The sequence below is a fragment of the Aquarana catesbeiana genome, linkage group LG09 (assembly GCF_042186555.1).
Source record: "Aquarana catesbeiana isolate 2022-GZ linkage group LG09, ASM4218655v1, whole genome shotgun sequence".
NCBI classification, from domain to species: Eukaryota; Metazoa; Chordata; class Amphibia; order Anura; family Ranidae; genus Aquarana; species Aquarana catesbeiana.
The window spans coordinates 41,438,642-41,462,960 of NC_133332.1; the positions used below are offsets into that span (position 1 = coordinate 41,438,642).

The 24,319-nt window shown below is 41.9% G+C and overlaps 1 protein-coding gene across 1 annotated transcript in view; it reads left to right on the forward strand.

Annotated features, from left to right (window-relative positions):
• Nucleotides 1-1,737: 1,737 nt before the first annotated feature.
• The window catches only part of LOC141107541 (antigen-presenting glycoprotein CD1d-like), a 35,868-nt gene continuing 13,286 nt past the window's right edge, over nt 1,738-24,319 (forward strand). The window contains exons 1-3 of the mRNA XM_073598347.1: nt 1,738-1,890; nt 9,376-9,633; nt 18,956-19,234. Coding sequence (XP_073454448.1) covers nt 1,827-1,890; nt 9,376-9,633; nt 18,956-19,234 — 601 coding nt within the window. The 5' untranslated portion in view covers nt 1,738-1,826. The remainder of the gene's footprint in view (nt 1,891-9,375; nt 9,634-18,955; nt 19,235-24,319) is intronic.

The following is a 24,319-nucleotide window of genomic DNA, read 5'->3' on the forward strand; positions in this document are numbered from 1 at the left end:
CAGTCAAAGCAGCAGCAGCAGCTTACCCATCCTGTATGCAGATCAGCCAATGCTCACACTGGTTAGGAAATGATTCCCCTCACTCTTCTCTTTATTTAAACTGCACACAGGAAGGGTGAGCACACAGATAATGATTAGACTTCTGGAAAATGCTGCAATCTGAATTACATGTGAGTGTGAAAGTGTTCCTGATGATTTGCAGCTGTTACTAAAGAGCCAGAGCCCTGTGTGCTACAAGATTTGTTTGTTTTTATATTGCCTTTCAGGATTTATGTTGGTCAGGCTTGGATCTTCACAGATTATTAACTATTTATTGTCTTACTAACTGTGCTTGGCAAATGGGCTGTTAGTAAGACAGAAACCGCAGTCTCTGACCCTCTCTTGTACCATGTCCGCAGTCTCTGACCCTCTCTTGTACCATGTCCGCAGTCTCTGACCCTCTCTTGTACCATGTCCGCAGTCTCTGACCCTCTCTTGTACCATGTCCGCAGTCTCTGACCCTCTCTTGTACCATGTTCGTAGTCTTTGACCCTCTCTTGTACCATGTCCGCAGTCTCTGACCCTCTCTTGTATTATGTCCGCAGTCTCTGACCCTCTCTTGTATCATGTCCGCAGTCTCTGACCATCTCTTGTATCATGTCCGCAGTCTCTGACCCTCTCTTGTATCATGTCTGCAGTCTCTGACCCTCTCTTGTATCATATCCGCAGTCTCTGACCCTCTCTTGTATCTGTTTGATGAGATTTTCCTGGGGGGATGGTATTTGGAGTGTATTTATCTGCTGTTTTGTTAAACTCTGGAATACACATTTCTATTGTGGTGTAGGATCAGGGCCTGCTGTCCTTCCATCCCTCTTTCCTTCCGTTTCTCTCCTTCTTGCCTTATTTACTCCTTTCTCTCTCCCTCCCTCTTTTCCCCTTTCTTTCTCCATCTCTCATTCATCTCAGACTCTAACCACACCCCCATTTGAACCATACCCATACAAGCCACGCCCACTATTTCACGTAAAGTACGCCCATTTTTAGGCGCGGCGCATTTTTCTTTTTTTTCTATATCACTCCTACAAACACATGCCGCCCTTAATTATAATAAGACCCCGCCTACAGCCAAAAAAATGTCCCTATGAATTTTTTTACAATGTTGGCAACTATGTGATATTATGCTACACAACTAAGGGGCCTCAGGTTCCTGCCTGCAATGGGTTATTGCTTCAATCTGACTGAGTGACTGTCAGATATTCGCAGTGTTCCAGCTGGGTTCTGCAAGCAAGTGAGTGCTGGAAGAAGTGGAGCTGTACATAGAGCTGTATATAGAGACTGTATATAGGAAGAGTTGTCCATAGGAAGAGTTGTCCATGAAGTTTGTTGTTAAAGTCAAATGGGCATCCCATAACCACCCATCTTTATCCAAGATATTATCCTGCAATAAAACAAGAAAAACAAAGTGACGGACTGTTCTCTGACTCAAACGTGCCTGTGAAGATTTGGGGTGCCTGGCTGTGTAGGGTGGGGGATCCCAGTTTACTTGGGGGCTCCTTAGGGGGTGTGCTACATATGTAATGTTTGTTCTTGGGATAGATAAACCTTAGGTCATGTGAGGTCTTTCATATGATCCTGAAAGAAATAGGAACCTACCCAGTGGCCAGGAGGTTGCTCAGAGTTCAACCACAAGAGCTGTGCGGTTCCAAATTTGTACTTGTTCCACCGCAGTACAGTAATAAGAAGAATTCTCTTTATACTGCTGAACAGGAACACGTACGTCTGTTTCCTCTTTATTATAATATTTTAGTAGAGTTTAATTTTTCGCACAGCATTTTTACAGAAGCAAGATGAAGGTCCTTATCGCATCCTTTATTGTATCCCTTCTTTTACTACTGAGCATTACAGCTGCAGGTAAGAAAATAACATGGATCTGTTTTATATTAATTATATTAATGTACAATAAGTTCATTATGCATCACAACTTATATCAACAAACTATATCAATGTGTTATAGTTACTATTCATAGAAACATAGAAGTCTGACAGCCGAAAAAGACCAAATGGTCCATCTAGTCAGTCCTGTTTTATATATATACACAGCATGTATGTATATATACATATATGCACACACACACACACACAATATGTGTATAGCCATACTGTATATTTAATTTTTAAATTTTTAATTTTTTAGCTTTTTTGTATGAGTAGAGATCTGTTTGTCCTAAATATGTTTGATCGGTTGACTGACTCACTACCTCTACTGAAAGTCTATTCCAAGCATCAGCCACAAAAAATATAAGATTGCAAGATTCCAGAACATCAATTTTACATCCCCCATTCTAGTGTTAGGGGCCGATCCGTGCAGCTAAGCCAGGCTTCAGTATGTGAAAGGAGAAGCCGATTCATTGGCTGCACAGATCGAGCCCCCTTCCTCTCTCCACTGAACACAAGGGGGAACAATCTAGCGGCAGCGCCGGCGGCCATCTTTCTGAAGCCCAAATGTAAAAATGTAAAAGAAAATGAAAAAGCAAACATTCCCAATTTCCCTGGGCAAAATCCCGATTTGGGACAGCCTCCGATCGGGACGAGGGTCACAAAATCGGGATTGTCCCAGGCAAATCGGGACTGTTGGCAACTATGGACTCGGGATTGCATTGCAGGATCCTTGTAGAGTTTACTTACTTTGTCCCCTGGAGCCTGCGATGTCTCCCTGCTGTGATCTGCGAGCCGCCGTGTCTCGCTCGAGCGTTGCGACGCACAGGGATGGAGTTCTGCGCCAAATTCAAAAAGTAAAACACACAGTGCAGATACAGTATACTGTAATCCTACAGATTACATTACTGTATCAAATAATTACACATTACCTTTGTCCCTAGTGGTCTGCCCAGTGTCCTGCATGCAGTTTTATATTATAAAAACTGTTCTTTCTGCCTGGAAACTGGAGACTGTCCATAGCAACCAAAACTGTCCCTTTACATCAAAAGTGGCTTTAGACCAGCTAGACCAGCTAGAAAACAAGGATAATAAATTAGAATCACTTGCAGAATTGAGTGATAGTGATTTGTGGGGAAATCCGTCGTCAAACACTAAATGTAACGAAAGACAAAACAATTCTGCAACTGAGCAAATTTCAGTGTTTTTGATTTGATTACATTATTGAATAATTTTTATTATTATTATATTATTATTTGTTATAATTATTTATAGTTATTTTTTATATTATAATTTTTTATTTAGTTTTTCAAGCTTTATCATACCCGGGATGTCTACTAGACTCTTGTTTGGACAGATTTAAGTGAATTATTTCTAAGAATTACAGACCTATAATATAAAACACCAAATTTCTGTGCAAAATAATTGTACCGCTTTCAGCACCTAAAATCTGAAATAATCATACCGCCAGGGAGGTTAAGGGCATATCATTGCTTTACAACCTGTCACAAAACAAATGTGAGTTTTCTAAAACCAGCTCCATGATAAAATGGGAAGCAGACCTTTGTACATCCTTTATTCCTCCCCAATGGCTTCAAGCCATAAGATATAGCCACACTATATCCCACTGTGTAAATCACTGGGAATTAGCTTTAAAAATTGGCACAAGATGGTATCTCACCCCCTACAGACTTGCCAATTTTTTCCATCCAGTTCTTCCCTGAGCTGGAGAGGTTGTGGTCTTACGGGAACCTTGTACATATGTGAATATAAACAGTGCAGTGTTAAAATTTATACACAAGTGAAAGAACTATACAAAAAATATCCATGATAATAGTGACTTATGCTCCACAAGAAATGAATATACAGTATGTAAAATAAAGTCCCAAATCTCCAGAATGGTTAAATAAAACACTGATAGTCCCATAAGCCATGTTCAAGAGGTGGAGATCATTAAGAGGAAAACCATAGTGTCATGTCACCAGAGGTCCACCACATAGGTCCGCCTTCCAGGTTGCAAATAACGCCTATCATCCTCCTTCTTTAGGCAACTGAATGCTATCGGGGGGGGGGGCTTGGTATCTGCTGTCACTAAACCCACTATCCCTCAGGTGTCCAGGTGTGTTAGCAATCCGTATGTCATAAAAAGAGTACACACTCTAGTGTATTATCGTTGGTAAAATGATTTAATATAAAGAATAACACATGGATAAGAACGATTCAGGTATAAAACGTTGGAAATAGTACTTCCTCCAGTAGCCATTTTGGACTGTTTGCACTCATGTTTGTAATGTCACATATCATGCACAGCAGCTTCGGTGGTCTTGTATACTCAAGCACAGATTTGATTTATATATACACCCTTCTAACTATACTATGGTCCTATAAAAATATTTGGAGCTTCTGGAGGCAAATTTTTCAAATCCTTTTGGACATATCTGGTGTCTTGACTTGGGTATTGATGCCTTCCCCACTGCCTATCGCAGGACCAGAGCCAGCCTTCTTCTTTCATCTAAATTAACAATCACTAGACATTGGAAAGAGAACCTTGCTCCGAATCCATCCGAAGCTGTACATACCACCCACCAACATTATTTACATAAATGAACACTCACCCTGCAATCTGACTCATTATCTAGCTTTGAAAAATCCTGGAAACCTTGGACTAATTGGTATGGTACTTGATGACCATACAACTACCTTTTGAGTACAAAATCTACTTAGCTGAAAACTCTATGACCCCATGTTAATGGTGTTTGGTTTTATTTGATTTCCTTACTCACAACATAGCAGGATATTGTACATTGTTGTTTTTTTTTTCTTGTTTTTCTCCTTTTTCTTTCTCTCCTTACGTTTTATTATCCAGATGATCAATCAGTTTGTAAATCCAAATGTCCTAGGTAGGGGACCTCTGTATGGTTTGTGTGTTGTGTTAACTTGTACTGGTCAGAAATTTTCAATAAAAAAAAAAAATAAATAAAAATTGTTATGCCGCGTACACACGAGCGGAATGTCCGTCAGAAAAAGATCGATGGGAGCTTTACATCGTATAATCCGACCGTGTGTATGCCCCATCGGACTATTTCCGTCGAAAATTCAGATGGACTTAGATAGAGAACATGTTCTAAATTTTTCCGACGGAACTAATTACTATCGGGAAACCCACTCGTCTGTTCTGAAGCAAGTACGAGATGGAAGCTATTGGCTACTGGCTATTGAACTTCCTTTTTCTAGTCCCGTTGTACGTGTTGTACGTCACCTCGTTCTGGGCGGTCGGACTTTGGTGTGACCGTGTGTATGCAAGACAGCTTGAGCGGAATTCCATCAGAACTCCGTCGGAAAAACCTACAGAGTTTATTCCGACGGCAAAACCGGTCGTGTGTACAGGGCATTAGAGTTGAGTTTTACATTGTTGGACACTTTTGTAAACTCCATCTAAATCCACCAGTTCTTCTAAACCTCCTCCCCACTGATTGACAATGCTGTTGTCCATACCTCCCAACTTGAGAATGAGAGACAGCTTGGGAAGGAGGAGTTCTGTAGTGCGATGTGCCCCGTGGCAAAAAATGGGTGTGGCCAAACTGTTAAATTCACTCCACCCCACTTCACCTCTGTCACAGCACCCTGTCTTCACCTCCATCACAGCACCTCATCTTCACCTCTGTCACAGCACCTCCCTTCACCTACATCACAGCACCCCCTTTACGTCCATCACAGCTAAGGAGGAGCCTGATGTTTCGAGTCGAATGTAATTTCAACTTGAACATAAGGTGTTCGTCCATTCGCCGAACAGCGAACAATATGCGGCGTTCGCTGCAAATTCGAAAGTCTATGTTACACTAACATGAAAAACCAAAAGTGCCAATTTTTAAAGGCTTATATGTAAGTTATTGCCATAAAAAGGGTTTGGGGACCCGAGTCCTGCCCCAGGGGACATGTATCAATGCAAAAAAAGTTTTAAAAACTGCCATTTTTTCAGGAGCAGTGATTTTAATAATGTTTAAAGTGAAATTTCATTTTTATTGTTTCACTTTAAGCATTATTAAAATCACTGTTCCTGAAAAAACGGACGTTTTTAAAACTTTTTTTGCATTGATCCATGTCCCCTGGGGCAGGACCCAGGTCCCCAAACACTTTTTATGGCAATAACTTGCATATAAGTCTTTAAAATGAACACTTTTGATTTTTCATGTTTGTGTCCCATAGACTTTAATAGTGTTCACACAAATTTTTTGCCTGTTCGCAAGTTCTGGTGCGAACTGAACCAGCAGGTGTTCAGCTCATCCGTAATCACAGCACCTCCCTTCACCTCCATCACCGCACCTTGTCTTCACCTCCATCACCGCTCCCCCCTCCACCTCTATCACAGCACCTTGTCTTCACCTCTATCACAGCACCTTGTCTTCACCTCTATCACAGCACCTTGTCTTCACCTCCATCACAGCATCCCCTTTTCAATTATGTGTTACTAACTAGAGCATTCACAAAGTTATAAGCAGCTGAACCTTCTCCCAAAAAGGCATAATTTTTTCCAGTCACAAAAATGTAAGTCTGGAACATTTCCACTAATGAAACAACCTCCTGCATGAACTAATATCCATGGTTCTCTCACATGCATCCCTGTGTCTCAGGACGGCAGTCAGGTGTCCCTTGTTTACCTTCACCTCTGTACAGTAGCCGGGTGGAAGGAGAGCCAATAGTAAAGATGAATGGATATGGCAGGTGGGTGCTCTGAGGCTGGTGAGCTGATTGCCCCGGGTCACTGGCAGTAGGTGTCATCTGAGGCGCTGGAGGAAGTTCCTAATATTGGTATGTGTACTTCCTCCTAGGCTCTTTCTTTGGAGAAGTGATACATTACATAAGATAGCTAGGAAGGGAACTCACAGGAAGGGACAAGGGCAATGCATTTCTGGCAAGATCAGGAGGTATTTCCTGTATTTGTTGAAAATGCGCTTAGCCAGCACATCTAAAGACTTTCAGCTGCAGCATGTTGCATTATTGTTCTTGAGTGTAATCGTCCTTTAACCCTTCCACTGCCAGGTCTGCGCATCATATGAACCTGACAGGGGAGGGGGGGTTACACACCTGCCTGTCAGGTGAAATCATTCTGGTGGCTACACTGCCACCCAATTGCTCCCACACACCCCCAGTAATGGTGCCACCCTCCACGCGTGACCCCTCTATGTATCCTGGGCTCCACTTGCCCATCTGCGGGCCCCAGGTCCAACATAGCAGGTTCCGCCCGGTAGAGGGGAGGGAGCAGAGTGGACACACATCTGCTTTCCTCCCCTCCATGTTGCTGACCCAGAATGCGATCACTTCCAGGTCCACCTCTCGGTGTCCCCAGCCAAATATGTATGTCTCATTAAAAAGAACCTATCACCAATAAATAATCACATAGGGGACTTTTTGTCCTATATGTGATGAAAGAAAAACCTAAGTAAAACAAATTTTGTTCTTAAATTGTAAAAAATTAAAGTTGCATCCACACATATAAAATCCACTCTAAACATTTTTTTGAGGCCCCCCACCTCTACATATACGCATGTATAAACGTAAATGGACGTGTCGGGAGTGCCTACGCATGAAAATCCTGATTGCGACACACATGTTCTATATCTCTGCACACGTCGGAGTGAGAGCAATAATTCTTCCGCCAGACCTCCTTCGCAACACTAAACACTTACCTATGTTAAGTGTCACCTATAGAAAATATAGGGTACTGAAGTTTGTCGCCATTTCACTGGTACATGCAAATTTATGGTTTGAAATGTTATCTCTTTACTTATCTTTTATATTTGACCAAAAAATTGGGTAATGTATTGTGTTCATGTGCCTTAAAATTAACTTAACATAAAAAATTGGAACTGCCACTATTTGTGTCTCTAGGGTGTCTGCTTTCAGAAAATATATAATGTTTTGGGGGGTTATATAATCTTCAGGCCTAAAATTATTTTTTAAGCATGTGTGGAAAAAAAAAGCAAAAATGGCTCTGGCAGTGAAAGGGTTAAAATATGGTGCTATAGATGAACACTGCAGCCTAAAGTGTAAAGACTCACTTTTTTCAATGAAGCCTCCGGCCTGCATGTGATCACATGGTCAAGAACCCCGCTCAATTGGTTACTGAACGGCAATGGTGACCGGAGTTGTCAGTAACATCCGGGATTGAGAAGGCTCCCAAAGAGGAAGGTATTTATAGAATGTATCCTTAGCATGGCACATCATGCTGCAGTGCAGGATGTTTATATATGTATGATTGTCAGAAAGAGTTATACCAGAAACAGACTTAAAGTGGTTTTAAACCTCAGATATGAAATATGAACAAAGCATATCCCCTATAGTGTGTACTTGTCTCAGTCCAGAGCACTAAGTGTAATTTTTGTCTGATAATTTGTTCCTCTGCTATTAGCATGAGTCACTTCTGATAAGTTTTCCTGACACCAAGAGAAAAAAGGTGACAGGGGAGGGACCTCCAGCACACAGCCTGTGATTGACAGTCTCAGCCCTGTTTCTGTGTGATGTGTGAAGGGGGATGTGTCCTTTCCCTCCAATAAACTCTCAGAGCTCTCCTCACTGGGCTCAGAGAATAGAAGACTGCAGATAAACAGGTACAACTTATGTAGGAGGATTTGTTTCATGCAGGGGACGATCTATCAGGCACTGGACTATTCAGAAGGGGCAGATGTTCATATTGGCTGAGGTGTTTTTCTGTCTACAGTGATTGAGACAGAACAGTATAAGGTCGACCACCCCTCCTGAATGGTCTAGTGCCTGACAGATCGTCGCCTGCATTTTGGCTGGGGTATAGCTGACTTTGAATTGTGGTGTTTCTCCTGTCCCCCTGGAGCTGCAGAAATTGACTATTCTCAATGTATCTACACATTTGATGGATGTCTGAGTTCCCTAAGGGAGCAGGTCAAGTCAAGTCGGACCAATTATTAAGAATCTTCCATCTCATTATATACCATACCATCAATTTTGATTTGTTTTATATGCACAATGTGATATTTTAAAATGTTGTGTGGTCTTATGGACCTTATTCATGTTTTTACTCACTTCGTAATAAAGCTTTACTTGATTTTAAAATGAATTCTACTCTGTTGCCTCTCTGACAATGTTACATCCTAAAAAAAATCTTACATAACAGATAGGAGGCTGAGTGCCCCTAAATGCTCTTTTTTACTTTGTGGTTCTTAGTTAAGACATTTGAAGTTTACACCTAAAGACTCTCTTCTGGAAACACTTGCCTATTTATGTTGTTACATGTTGCTTGTTCGCTGGTATTTATTGAATTGGCAATGTTTGTTACTTAAAGGGCTAATGTGGCCAATTTAAACCCATATAAAAAAAATCAAGTGATTATTTGGAGTGTAGAATTGCAGGGATGGAGTTTGACAAGTTCATTAATCATGTATGTGAGAGACATACTCAGACATAACTCACAATCTCTTCTTTCCCCAGGCTCTATCAGCATGGCAGCCACACAGAATTCCTATTTCTCCAGTGACCGAGTAATTACCTTATGGGGCTCCCTGGAGGTGGAAGACATTGAGACACTGGCAGCCTACAATGATTCAAGGCTTATTGAATTCAAGCAAAGTTGGTCAAAGGGGAACCTGAATGACACTGACTGGCAGTATTATAATATGTTTCTTAAGCGTTACTTATATTATTTTCATATACATCTGAGAGAAATCAGTGAGAAAGTTGGGGCTAAAGGTAAGGATTGTAATTGGATTATGGTAATTCAATAATATTAAGAGGATACATCCAACAAAAAATATGGGGAACTCCAACCTTCGCCCTCAGTAGAAGTCAAGTAATTAAAGAGACACATTCTGGGCAAAGTGAAAGTACCTTCTGGTACTTGGGCATACCCATTAAGGGAGTGTTGGAGAGGGGAGCTATTACTCTACCCAGAATAGGCCTGTCTATTTAAATGCCTAGAAATCAGAATAGTAGTTTTCTGTTTCAATATTTGTATTGATGGTTAACACAGCCATGAGCCTTTGATGGTTAATACAGCCATGAGCCTTTGATGGTAACAGCAAATGAAGCTCGCAATGCAGGCAAAAAAAAAGAAAAAAGGCATACTTAGACAACATCTATGATAGGTAAAGCAAAAACAAATATCAAAATTTACCCTTAGATAGCAGAGTTAATCAAGAACAGGAACAAGGGAATGTATATGCTAACTCTGGAGCAGCCCCAGTGGCCCAGAGCCTGATTCTGCTCCATTTTCTATCAGTAGATAACAGGCACAAAAAGAACAGGGTGCTACATGATTTGTCTTTAAGTCATAATAGCACATTAATCCATCAAAGGACAAAATGAGGAGAGAAGAAAAGGAGGAAGGAGAAGGGAGTAAGAGAGGAAGAGCAAAGAGGGAGACATAATCCAACTTTGTGACAGTCCCATCTATCCCAGCAAAAAGGATTTGTTATTAAGATGTAGTCTGCAAGTAGCTAATCAACGCGCTCCAGATTCACTCAAACCTGGTGGAGATATCAAGTAAGAGGCAGACCATCTTCTCGTTGATCATGATCCTTGAGAGTTTACATTTCATTAATGTAAAGTCCACCAGTGGACTCTTCCGGGCAGTTGTAATCGCAACTTTGGCTGCCAGGAACATAAAATAGATTGGTGTCTGTGTAGATCTGTAAACTTCAGCTATGGGTTCATTAAGCAGTGCAGTTCTGGGGTTTTTCATATTAGTCATGGTCACCATGAAGTTTAGGGAATGAACTGATATCCAGTATCATCTAACTTTAGGAATCATCCTCCATATGTGGAACATCGTTCCCACTTGCCCACATCCCTGGTGGAGATATCAAGTAAGAGGCAGACCATCTTCTCGTTGATCATGATCCTTGAGAGTTTACATTTCATTAATGTAAAGTCCACCAGTGGACTCTTCCGGGCAGTTGCAATCGCAACTTTGGCTGCCAGGAACATAAAATAGATTAGTGTCTGTGTAGATCTGTAAACTCCAGCTATGGGTTCATTAAGCAGGGCAGTTCTGGGGTTTTTCATATTAGTCATGGTCACCATGAAGTTTAGGGAATGAACTCATATCCAGTATCATCTAACTTTAGGAATCATCCTCCATATGTGGAACATCGTTCCCACTTGCCCACATCCCCGGAAACAGAGCGAGGAGGAACCAGGGCACATTCTTGACAAACATTCCGGGACCAAATACGAATGAGAGAGGACCTTATAGCCTGCCTCCACAAGGGAGGCATTCATAATGACTTTATGTATTCTAAGAGACCAGTCCCTCCAGTCCTCCTTGCCCATCTCCTCGTCTATGTCTCTTTCCCAGTCGAGCATATACAAAAGTTTACTTGAAGTGGAGACAAACAACTTATACAGGTTTGTGATGCCCTTCTTCTGAGCCTCGCCATGGAAACATCTGCTTTTAAAAGCTGTTTGTGAGGTAATGTCAATGGTGTTTTGTTGTAAGGGGCAGGGAAAATTGAGAATTTGCTGCAAGCGGTAAAGCTCAGCATCAGGCATCTTGAGCTGTTGTGTAAAATATGTAGAGGGGTGTATTCCCCTAAGAACCAGGAAGTGTCCCACAAGATAGAGGCCTTTATTTAGACACCATTGGAATTCCTGTGGGCAAAGATCCGGGGGAAATTCCGGGTTGCCAAATAATGGAGCTACAGGAGAGTGGGGAGAGTTAAAGGCAGCCAGTTTGCAGGAATAATCCCACAAATGCAATGAATGTGACAGTGTAAGGCAGAGGATTGTGGGAGAAACCCACATTAAAACATTGATGGCTGTAGTACAGTTGTGATCACATAGGATCATTGTACTCCCCACACTGGATCACAGTCCATGGATCGCATTGGCCCCCCAGCACAGGACGTTTTTAACATCTACATGGAGAAAGTACTCCGGTGAGACACCCCTAGGACTTCTTTTCCAGTTTGCCATTGGGATCTCCTCTCCATTGCCAGTGGGCAGTTTAAGCTTGTTTGACTCACACAGCATACGCTGTTTTGAGTCCCAACTTTCCGGTAAGCCTCCATTCATATGGGTGGTGGTATCTGCACAAGTTTGGTTTCCACACATTAAATTCCCGAGAAGGCTTCCAAGACCACATATCTGCCTTTGGTCTCTATCGTCTAGATCATTGCCGTTGGGCAATAAAAGCTTGTTTTGACCTGTGTAGCATATGCTATTCTTAGTTTCAAAACTCATGGTACGCCTTCATTTCTTTGGGGATGGTTTGATCATTATTTCAGCCCTACATTCACGTGGTGATTACTATGGTTTTACAGAATGATGGACTTTGATTTATTAAAAATGGAAATATTTTGCTATTATTAGGATATTATATGTTGTTATTCACACCTCACTTTTGTATAATTTATAGCGCTGCACTTATTTTTATATTTAACATTGATGGGAGCCTGTGCCTCCAAGGCTATCCAGAACCGTATTTTTCAATCATGGCACTGGTCTCACTTTAGGGGATGACTGAAAACCTTTGGCAGGACCAAACACAGTCAACTAGCCCTTTCATGGTAGGGAGTAGGACAGCTTTCTGTGTGCTAAAGAAAGAGTACATTATAGATTGTGACATGGTGGACATGGTGAATGATGATTGTTCCTGAAGGACATGGTTAATTGTGATACGCCTTCCAGCATCAGCCTACATCGCGGTGCACTTCTTGATCACATGACATCCCACAGCCTCAAAGGAGGTTGGTAGTGGAAAATTTTCCTCTGATACTAGACATGTAGGTCTGAAAGATTAACAGTTAGCTGTAAAATGCTGCTATATAGAAAAAGAAATGTGGATCATTAATCATTCAATAGACTCACTGCCTTTTTTTTCCTCTCTGCAGAGGAGACTTCCAGGGTCACATTGTGTTTCTAGTCTTGTTTTAAGGCTTTTCAGTGGAAAATGAAGGGATGAGTTGAAAAGGGGAGAGATGGGGCGATCAAGAAGGTATTTGTGTTTTTTTGACTGTTAGTATATTCTTTATATACTTTATATATATGTTTAGTAAATTCTTGGTGAAATTTTTACCTGAGTTTTTGTTCGTAGTTAAAATAAACCACGTATGCCTCAAGGATCTCACATGTAAAGATGTCAATCTCTAGTGATAATTTACAAATGAATACAACCATGGGGGGGGGGGGATTTTGAGGCACCAATAACCATCAACACGTAAAAAATTACAAAAATGTTATTAGAACATGATTAAAATTATTGGAAACAATAAGACATAATTAGTCCAATATGAAGAAAAGATATAACATACTGAATACTCTGAATCTGCCACAAGGGCTGTGGGGCGCAGTGGTGACCCCCTACGTGTTTCAACTTGCAGAGTCTTCTTCAGGGATTTCTGGTGGACAGAAATAGTAGTAGATTCTATAAAAGTTTTCATATGTAAGAAACAAAAGTATCCAAAAAACAGTCATATCCATACTTAGTTGCATGTAGTTTTAAACGGTTTAAAACTACAGCTTACAAAAAATTAGCAGGAGATTGAGCATCGTGTTAGCACCAACGGGGTGGGGTGGGGGATCCAGGTACCCATACATCGATAATAGCTCAAGGGACAGGGGCATAATAGAGTGAAAAAAAATATAATAAGTTACAGAGATATAAAAAATAGAACGCAAGTAAGACCAAATATAAACCAGAGCACCATTGGTACTTACTCAATCAAAGGTCAAATCATGACCATAGACAGTGTAACCAACAGATCAGTGAGCAATGTGATTGCATACAGCTCAGCAGAAGTAAGTATAGTTAAAAAAAAAATCTTATGCCACGTACACACAAGCAGACTTTTCGACCGGACTGGTCCGACGGTCTATCCAACGGACTTTCGATGGACTTCCAACGGACCTTCCGAATGAACGGACTTGCCTACACACGATCACAACAAAGTCCGACGGATTCATATGTGATGACGTACGATCGGACTAAAATAAGGAAGTTGATAGCCAGTAGCCAATAGCTGCCCTAGCGTCGGTTTTCATCCGTCGGACTAGCATACAGACGAGCGGACTCGAGTCCGTCTGAAAGATTTGAAACATGTTCCCAATCTATAATCCGTCAGATTTTCGACCGAAAAAGTCCGCTGCAGGTCCGATGAAGCCCACACACGGTCGAATTGTCCGTCGGACCAGTCCGGTTGAAAAGTCCGCTCGTGTGTACGCGGCATTATAGATCATATGATTCAGAGCTTGGGTATCTTGAAAAATATATAATATATAGTGAAGTATGGAGCATGGGTGACTCGATCTTATAAAGTAACCATAGATGGGGGGTATGGTTGATACTTACTAGATCCAAGATCAAAATGGGACAACAAGGGTATGACCAGCAGGTATAGGAGCACTTAGGATTGTGTACTGCTCAGCAGGGATAAATATGCTTCAAAAGCAGATATTATAGATCAGTGATCTCAAACTTTGTGCCGTGGCACACTAGTGTGTTGCATGAGATTTGCAGGTGTGCCGTGGGAGTTTGGAAAAATATTTAAAATTGCTAGCATTTTGAAACCTTGAACATATCAAAAAATTAAATAATAAATCAATGTTGCAAAAGTTAAAAAAATAACATATATAAAAACGCAATCACTGTCAGTCTGTCATTCATTGGTTCCTTTTGTAAAATGCGACTTGTGCAAGATCTCAGGAGAACTTGATCGCTCCAATTATATTATAATAATAGAGAGCATTCCATTCCAACTTTGATGCTTATAAATAAAGTTTATTAATTGTTTAGCGAAGGAGACATACTTAGGCCCCTTTCACACTTTTGCGACTTGTCCTGCGACTTGGGACTGCAAAGTCGCATGACAAGTGGTACCCCATGATTTCCAATGAGTACCATTCATATCTGTGTGACTTCAAAGTAGTCCCTGCACTGCTTTGGTCCAACTTTAATGCAACTTGAGGTCCATAGACCTCAAGATTACACAGATATTGCTTCAAGTCATGTCAAAATCGCACCAAGATCACGGTAAAAAAAGCGTGTCAAAATTGCACGACTTTCAGGTCGCACTAGTGTGAAAGGAGCCTTAATCAAGTCTGGAACTCTGAAAGAGAAACTGTTAAATGAAAAGCAAAGAAGCAAGCAAAAGTACAAAGAACATTACAATTGCTTCAATCTTATTTGCTCTCGAAAGTAAGCACAATCCTTCACATTAAGTTTAAAATTAAATATATATGTAAAAGTAAATAAGTTCTTCACCACAAACATTGTTAAATCTTTTCAGGTGTGCCGTGAAAAGTTTTAGACCTTTTTGTTGTGCCACAAGACAAAAAAGTTTGACAAACACTGTTATAGATCATCTGGCCCAGGACATGGTTCATATTTTTCTAAATAAATGATTGGATAGCCCAACGTTGGTGTCTTTTTCCACATTCTTTTTCTATATAACAGTATTTTTTCCTGTGGTGACACCCACCAAGACAATTTGGTCAGGGCACCATAATCATTGTATGTGAAGTTTCCCAACCAATTGCGTTCCAGGTTTTTAGCTGTAAAATGCCCAGGAAGTGACACTGACTGTGGGTCTTTTTCCGATCACCAATCTTTTTAGTAATGGGCTGTTGGGGCAGGGAAGCAATAACCTCCTTGCTCTCCTGTCCATTTTTTTTCTGTCTTGCCTTTTATTGTGGATGTTAGAGAGCCAATGGGCCATTTAAAGAAATATATATGTAATTGTTTTGGAGCAGCAGCATCCTTCAAGGTAGGGTGGCTCTCGCTGAAATCTTAGAGTTAATCTTCTGATAAGGGAGGACTCACTGTTTTGACTCATTCACATGTGTGTGTAAATTTCAGCTTGAGCTATTGGGACTGTAAACAACAGGGTTCTCCAACAGATAAAGGGGTTGATTTACTAAAGTCAAATCCACTTTGCACTACAAGTGCACTGCAAGTGCACTTGGAAGTTTAGTCGTTTTAGATCTGGGGATGAAGATCTGAAATTAAGGGAAGCTCTGCTGATTTTATCATCCAATCATGTACAAGCAAAAATGCTGTTTTTTATTTTCCTTGCATGTCCCCCTCAGATCTACAGTAACTGCACTTCCAAGTGCACTGGCAGTGCATTTGTAGTGCAAAGTGGATTTGCCTTTTGTAAATAAACCCCAAAGTGTCAAAAGTGGTACTGCACACCGCTTTGGCCTGAATTGTGCTCTATTTGCAAGACAACACTCGCAAACCGAGTTACGATTTTGAAAAATACAGTGCTCGTATTGCGAAATGCTCGTTGACTGCTTTACTCGCAATCCGAGGTTCCACTGTACTTTAAAAATACTTTTTGTATATTTTTTATAGAGAGATCATAGAGATATGTTAAAAAGCAGAATATGTTATATATTTTATAGGCAAATTGGCCTAGATCTACATGAGAAGCAGGAAAACATGAAGTGGGTATAAAGTTCTATCTGCAGGCTGTATAGAAGACAACAAAATATTTGAATGGAATATTTTGTTAGAATTTGTTTCCTAGTTATGTGCATTTTCATTATTTATTATGGCCACAAAACCAGTATAAAAAAAAATGGCAGGTGTTAGGAGCCTGTCCTTAACGCAAAAAGCTGCAACAATGCATACAGATGAACTCTGGGAATGAGATATAATGATAAAATCTACCCTTGCACTTGACCCCTCCCAGCACTATAGGGGTTAAATGCTTGTTTAGTCTAGGGGTGCAAGGATAAGGTGTATTACCCTATCCCTCATCTTGGGAGACTCCAGTGCACCTTCTTAGTTTGTGGCTGGCTCCTTAGTAACATCACACTTAATGAAGGCCAATTAACCCTCCATTGTACGTGAGAAGGTGAGCATGTAACCTTGGATCGAAGCATGTAACGCTCCTGACCCATGGTAGCTACTGATCTCATTCCAGCATCCTGGTTTTGACTGAGCTGCACCCTCCCTGTCTGACTGTCCACCTGTAGAGTGATTGCTAGATACAGCCTTTGGGTGGTGTTCAAACCTGTTTTAAACATGCCAAGCCCTCTGTGTCATGTTTGTCACAGTGTTTGCAACACGTGTTTCTAGCTCCCTGTTTTACTGCCTTGTTCCTATGCCTTGATCCTGATCTTCGCCCAAGCCCTGCCCTGACTAGTGAGCTAGTTTGGATTACTTTGTTATCGACCTTGGATTGGACTTTGACTATGCTCTGAACTCAGACTGCCTTTTGACCATGGATTTGACTCTGACTGCTCTCTAAATGCTGCCTGCCCTGGATCCGAATCAGGGGATCCAGGAGGGGCAATGGGGCAATTGCCCCCTCCAAAAAATTCGTGATTGGCAGGCCAGTCAGCAGATGAGTGAGCGAGTGGGTGGGCGAGTGTGCGGGTTAACGGGCGGGCGATCCAGTCAGCGGGGGTCAGCAGGTGAGAGGGAGCCTGAGCAGGCAGGTCGGCGGATGAGTGAGGGGGGGTCGCCAGGTGAGTGTGTGGGCGTGCAGGGCAGACCTCGAGTGAGGGGGCGGGCCAGTCTGCAGGTGAGCGGAGAGACTGGCCAGTCAGTGAGCCGGCGGGCGGGGAGCAGAGAGATGACATCATCTCACCGCCTGCCCTGCATCACTGCAGTTCCGACCTCACTGTACAGCCACGGGCAGCAGAGAGAATACATCATCTCTCTGCTGCCTGCCTTCTCTCTGACAATATGCACCTCAGCAGGCCAATGACAATAAGCAACGTGTGGCAGGTGATGTGACATTCAGCAACATGTAGCAGGTGACGTGGCAAGTGTAATCTGCAAAGTGTGGCAGGTGACGTGGCAAGTGACAATCAGCAACATGTGGCAGGTGACGTGGCAAGTGTAAACTGCAATGTGTGGCAGGTGACGTGGCAAGTGTAATCCACAAAGTGTGGGAGGTGACGTGGCAAGTGACAATCAGCAACATGTGGCAAGTGTAATCCCCAATGTTTGGCAGGTGATGTGGCAAGTGTAATCCACAATGTGTGGCAGGTGACATGGCAAGTGACAATCAGCAACATGTGGCAGGTGACGTGGCAAGTGTAATCCCCAATGTGTGGCAGGTGACGTGGCAAGTGTAATCCCCAATGTTTGGCAGGTGACGTGGCAAGTGTAATCCGCAATGTGTGGCAGGTGACATGGCAAGTGACAATCAGCAACATGTGCCAGGTGACGTGGCAAGTTTAATCCCCAATGTGTGGCAGGTGACGTGGCAAGTGTAATCCCCAATGTTTGGCAGGTGACGTGGCAAGTGTAATCTGCAATGTGTGGCAGGTGACGTGGCAAGTGACAATCAGCAACATGTGGCAGGCGACGTGGCAAGTGACAATGAACATCTAGTGGCAGGCAAGTGACAATCCGCAGCTTGTGGCAGGGACATGGCAAGTGACAAGCTGCATCTGAAGGCAGGTTGACGTGGAAAGTGACACACTCGGGGCTCCCACTGATTCTGCATTATGGTGAGTTGAACCATTTAGTTTTATATTACAATGTAATAATAGAAATAATGCGCTTCAATCATCCTGACACCATGGTGCACTGATGTTTAAAGCACCAACACCAGCCATTGCCCCGATAAATTGCCAGCAAAAAAATGTAATTTCTGGCAGTGCCCCTCCCGAGACTAGACTCTGGATCCGCCCCTGACCTGAACTGCCACTGACCACTCCGCCTGTATGTCAACCACAAGTACCTGTTCGCTGTGCTTGGTTTGTACCTGCCCCATAATGGTGGCCAGGCGCTATAAAATTATGTATAAGACCAGGGAGCAACTGAATACTGGTAGGCCTGCTTGCCTTATGGGAAAGGGGGCTGCTATAGGCAATGAACACAGAAGCCAGCTATAGTGCTGGACCACCGATGCTAGAGGTAGGCGTGACAAGCTGCTTAGAGGGGATGCAGGATAAAGGGAGCCTGCCAGAGCCATGAATTAGATATCCCTGCACTCTTAGAATAAATGAATCCCACTGCAAGGGTAAAATTTGTCTCATTCCCGGAGTTCAGCTCTAACAGAAAGCAGCCACAAAACATTACTACCTAATTTAACTGATAACCAATTTACCTCAGGTGCCTTCTTAATCCAGTGCTGGGTGAATTGTTCTTCATCCTTGAATGAGATCAAGAGTTTCACCTACAGAGTGGCCAAGGATGGAGAAGATCTGGTGTCTTATAATGTTGTAGAGGAAGTTTGGGTTGCTGGCAATGCCCCTCACTCTCAAGATGTACAGAGGATCATGCAGAAGGACACAGTCACATCGATGTCTATTCATAACATACTGATTTTCTATTGCCCTTCACTGGCCCTTACATATTCAACTGCGGGGAAGGAAGCTTATTCAAGAAAGAGTAAGTAGCTACAATTATGCTTCCGTCATTAAAGTGTTTGTTACCATAAAAAGTAAAAGTGCACAGTTCTTGTGCTGTGTAATTTTGCCTTTGTATCACCTGAAATACCTTGCTGATCCTGCCTGGCTATGCCCTCCATGGCTGCTGAGCCCTGACACCGTGGTCAGTTTACGTGCCTCCATCACCAGCAGCTCTCCTGTCATCTTCTGTGCTCCTCTCCTCCCTCCCCTCACTGCCTGTCAGCTCGTGACAGTGCCTGTTCCTTGCCTCCTGCTGCTGAAATTACCTTTATAGTTTCATATAATCCTCTGTGTTTCCTAGTCCTGTGTGCCCCTGTATATTATTAAAAAAATGCCGTTCTATAACTGATTTCAGAGCACTGCTCGGCGCTCACGTGACCAGCTGCCTCTCTCCTCCCCTACTCCTCCCCCTCCCGACTGACGTCAGCGAAGGGATTCTGGGCCCCTCCCGCTCTAGCTTTTAGATCCAGAGAGGGGAGAGATGGCTGGTCACGTGAGCGCTGAGCAGCACTTTAACATCAGGTATAGGATGACATTTTTAATAAAACACAGAGACGGGCACACAGGATTAGGAAACACACAGGATTATATGAAGATATGACAGTGGCTTAACAACCACTTTAACTAAAAAAACACTTAACTTTTTTTTTTCTTTATTTGAACTTGGTGATTTTTCCAGTAACACATCTTCCTGCCCCAGGGTGGCAACATTTACTCACCATATTGTATCAAGACAGCAAAAACAAATGAACATTTTGGACTATTTTCTCACTCAGTTGCAGTGGTCACCGGGACATCTAGAAATGTCAAATAGAATATGTATCCACAGAAATCAATGTATTACCCTGAACTAGAAAGTGGCAATTTAAAGCCACAAAACACTTTTTTGTGTGAATAAAAGTAATTTGATGTTTGATTAACCAGATGACTCTGATCCATCCTTAGACTAATTTACAAAGGGCTCCTCTGCCACTTGGACAACCAATAGACTTTTTCAGACCTCTTTTAACCACTTCCGGACCAGCTCACGCCGATATAAGTCGCCACTTTGAAGAGGAATATCGTTGGTATGGCAGCAGCTAGCTACCATAACCCCGGTATCCTCTTCTTCAGTGAGTGGTCCGATTTCAGATAAAAGTGATCTCTGCGGCGGATTCACCGCAAGATCACTTTTATCGGCGGCAGGAGAGGCCCCTTCCGCTGCTCTCTGGTGCCTTCTGCCGCTTACCAGAGCCATCAGTAGCGGCAGAGGCGATCGGGTCTTCTCCCTGGCTTGGTATGGAGATGAGTGAGGGGAGGATGGCCCCCACCTGTCTCCATACCATTGCAGGGTGGAAACAACGTCAAAACTTAACTTGACATTTAATTTTTTTTTTTTTTTGCATTTTAGTGTAAATATGAGATCTGATGTCTTTTTGAGCCCAGATCTCATATTTAAGAGGTCCTGTCATGCTTTTTTCTATTACAAGGGATGTTTACATTCCTTGAAATAGGAATAAAAGTGATACAATGTTTTTTTTTAAAAAAAAGAACAGTTTAAAAATAAAAAATAAAAGGTAAAATAAATAAGAAAAAAAAAAATGTAAATGCGACCTGTCCCGCTGAGCTCGCGTGCAGAAGCGAACGCATACGTGAGCAGCGCCCACTTATGAAAACGGTGTTCAAACCACACATGTGAGGTATCACCGCGATTGGTAGAGCGAGAGCAATAATTCTTTCCTCTGTAACTCAAAACATGCAACCTATAGAATTTTTTAAATGTTGCCTGTGGAGATTTTTAAGGGTAACAGTTTGTTGTGATTCCATGAGCGGGCGCAATTTTGAAGTGTGACATGTTGGGTATCAATTTACTCGGCGTAACATTATCTTTCACAATATAAAAAAAAAGATTGGGCTACCTTTACTGTTGTCTTATTTTTTAATTCAAAAAAGTGTATTTTTTCCAAAAAAAGTGCGCATGTAAGACCACTGCGCAAATACGGTGTGACAGAAAGTATTGCGATGACCGCCATTTTATTCTCTAGGGTGTTAGAAAAATATATATATAATATTTGGGGGGTTCTAAGTAATTTTCTAGCAAAAAAAAATGTTTTTAACTTAAACACATAAACACCAAATCTCAGAAAGAGGCTCGCTCCTTAAGTGGTTAACTCACCTAGTTCAGCACCTGCCTGAGAACCCCAGAGAGGATCAAAGATTAGGACCTCCGTGTCATCGAGAGCAACCTTTATAATCCTGTGTGAAGACAGGGTATTCTCCACTTTCCCTCACAAAAGGTTGTGTGTTTCCACCCTACTAGGTTACCGCAACCCTCAGCAGACTATTATTTTATTATACAGGATTTATATAGCGCCAACTGTTTGTGCAGCACTTCAGAACATGAGGGCAAACAGTACAGTTACAATACAATTCAATACAGGAGGAATCAGAGGGCCCTGCTCCTTAGAGATTACAATCTAAAAGGGAGGGTCAAGTGAGAAGAAAGGTAATAACTGTGGGGGATGAGCTGATGGAGAAAATAAAAGTACAGTTGTTAGATGAAGGCGGGATAGGCTTCTTTGAAGAGAAAAGTTTTCAGGGATTGCCTAAAAGTGGACAGAGTAAAAGATAGTCAGACAGATTGGGGTAGGAAATTCCATAGGATGGGAGAGGCTCTGGAGAAGTCCTGGAGGCGGGTATGGGAGGAGGTGACAAGGGAGCTAGAGAGCAGGAGGTCCTGGGAGAAATGAAGAGAACGATTTGGTTGGTATTTTGAGACTAGGTTGGTAATGTAGCTGAGGGCTGAGTGTAGATGGTTTTATAAGTTGTTGTTAGTATTTTGAATTTAATTTGTTGGGAGACTGGCAGATGTAAGTAATTTCATGTTCATCCTATTGATACACTTTTTTGAGGTAATGAATATATTTGAGTAACTTGCTACAGTATAAGGGCTATCCCGCCTCCCTCTTTTCTTTTCTGGTGGATATCCCGAGTCACTACATTATAATTATATATTGCGATTTGGAATGGCTGCTGGCACAGGAAATGGTAAAAGAGGATCAGTTTTTTTATACTTGGACTGCCTGGTCAGATTTCCGAAGTTCATCTGAATTCCTGACCTGGGTTAAAATGGACCCTGTCCCTGTTCTCTCGAAGCCATGATGGAGTGTTTCTGCTATTTCCCATGTCCATGTTTCCCTTCACATCCCTCCCCAGATCCTTACCCCTTTTCCCAAGCGACCTTTCCTTATTTCCATAGTCCTCTCTCTCTTTTTTTTTTTTTATCTTTCTTCCCTCCTCTTCTTCATTTATTTTTTCCTCTTAAGTTTCAGTAAGGAAAAAAAAAATACAATATGAATAATATACATACAGATGTATCCTCAAACGCAATTGTGGAATATAAGACTATCCAATTTTTAACTGGAATTCTTGATCCTACTAAGTGTTGAGGTAAAAAAAAATTACATTTTTTCTTATTTTTTCTTCCTCTTCTTTTTTCTTCTTTTTTTTATATATATACTGTATAGTATTTCGGTAAGGTATACCCTTGGTAATCATTAAGTAGACATCGTATCCTAATGCAATGTTTTTTTATAGAGGAAGTTCTTTGCATATTGTAAATATACCCTACATTTACACCTACAGTTGGGCAAAAAAGTATTTAGTCAGCCACCAATTGTGCAAGTTCTCCCACTTAAAAAGATGAGAGAGGCCTGTAATTGTCATCAAAGGTATACCTCAACTATGAGAGACAAAATGTGGAAACAAATCCAGACAATCACATTGTCTGATTTTTGAAAGAATTTATTTGCAAATTATGGTGGAAAATAAGTATTTGGTCAATATCAAAAGTTGATCTCAATACTTATATATATATTATAATATATATCCTTTGTTGGCAATGACAGAGGTCAAACGTTTTCTGTAAGTCTTCACAAGGTTGTCACACACTGTTGCTGGTATGTGGGCCCATTCCTCCATGCAGATCTCCTCTAGAGCAGTGATGTTTTGGGGCTGTAGCTGGGCAACACAGACTTTCAACTTCCTCCAAAGGTTTTCTATGGGGTTGAGATCTGGAGACCGGCTAGGCCACTCCAGGACCTTGAAATGCTTCTTACGAAGCCACTCCTTCATTGCCCGGGACCATTGTCATGCTGAAACACCCAGCCAAGTTTCATCTTCAATTCCCTTGCTGATGGGAGGAGGTTTGCACGCAAAATCTCACGATACATGGCCCAATTCATTCTTTCATGTACATGGATCAGTCGTCTTGTTCCCTTTGCAGAGAAACAGCCCCAAAGCATGATGTTGCCACCCCCATGCTTCACAGTAGGTATGGTGTTCTTTGGTTGCAACTCAGCATCCTCTCTCCTCCAAACACGACGAATTGTGTTTCTACCAAACAGTAGTACTTTAGTTTCATCTTCTGGATCATCCAAATGCTCTCTAGCAAACCCCAGACGGGCCCAGACATGTACTGGCTTAAGCAGGGGGACACGTCTGGTACTGCAGGATCTGAGTCCCTGGCGGCGTAGTGTGTTACTGATGGTAGCCTTTGTTATGTTGCTCCCAGCTCTCTGCAGGTCATTCACTAAGTCCCCCGTGTGGTTCTGGGATTTTTGCTCACCGTTCTAGTGATCATTTTGACCCCAAGGGGTGAGATCTTGCGTGGAGCCCCAGATCGAGGGAGATTATCAGTGGTCTTGTATGTTTTCCATTTTCTAATTATTGCTCCCACTGTTGATTTCTTCACACCAAAGAAGAAGATACAGGTCTGTGAGAGCCAGAAATCTTGCTTGTTTGTAGGTGACCAAATACTTATTTTCTACCATAATTTGCAAATAAATTCTTTCAAAAATCAGACAATGTGATTGTTTCAATTTGTTTCCACATTTTGTCTCTCATAGTTGAGGTATACCTATGATGACAATTACAGGCCTCTCTCATCTTTTTAAGTGGGAGAACTTGTACAATTGGTGGCTGACTAAATCCTTTTTTGCCCAACTGTATGTGTTTTTCAGTGCGTTTTGCAGTTTGCAGAAACGCACTACAGTCCATTTAACATGTTTTCTATGGTACTAGTTCA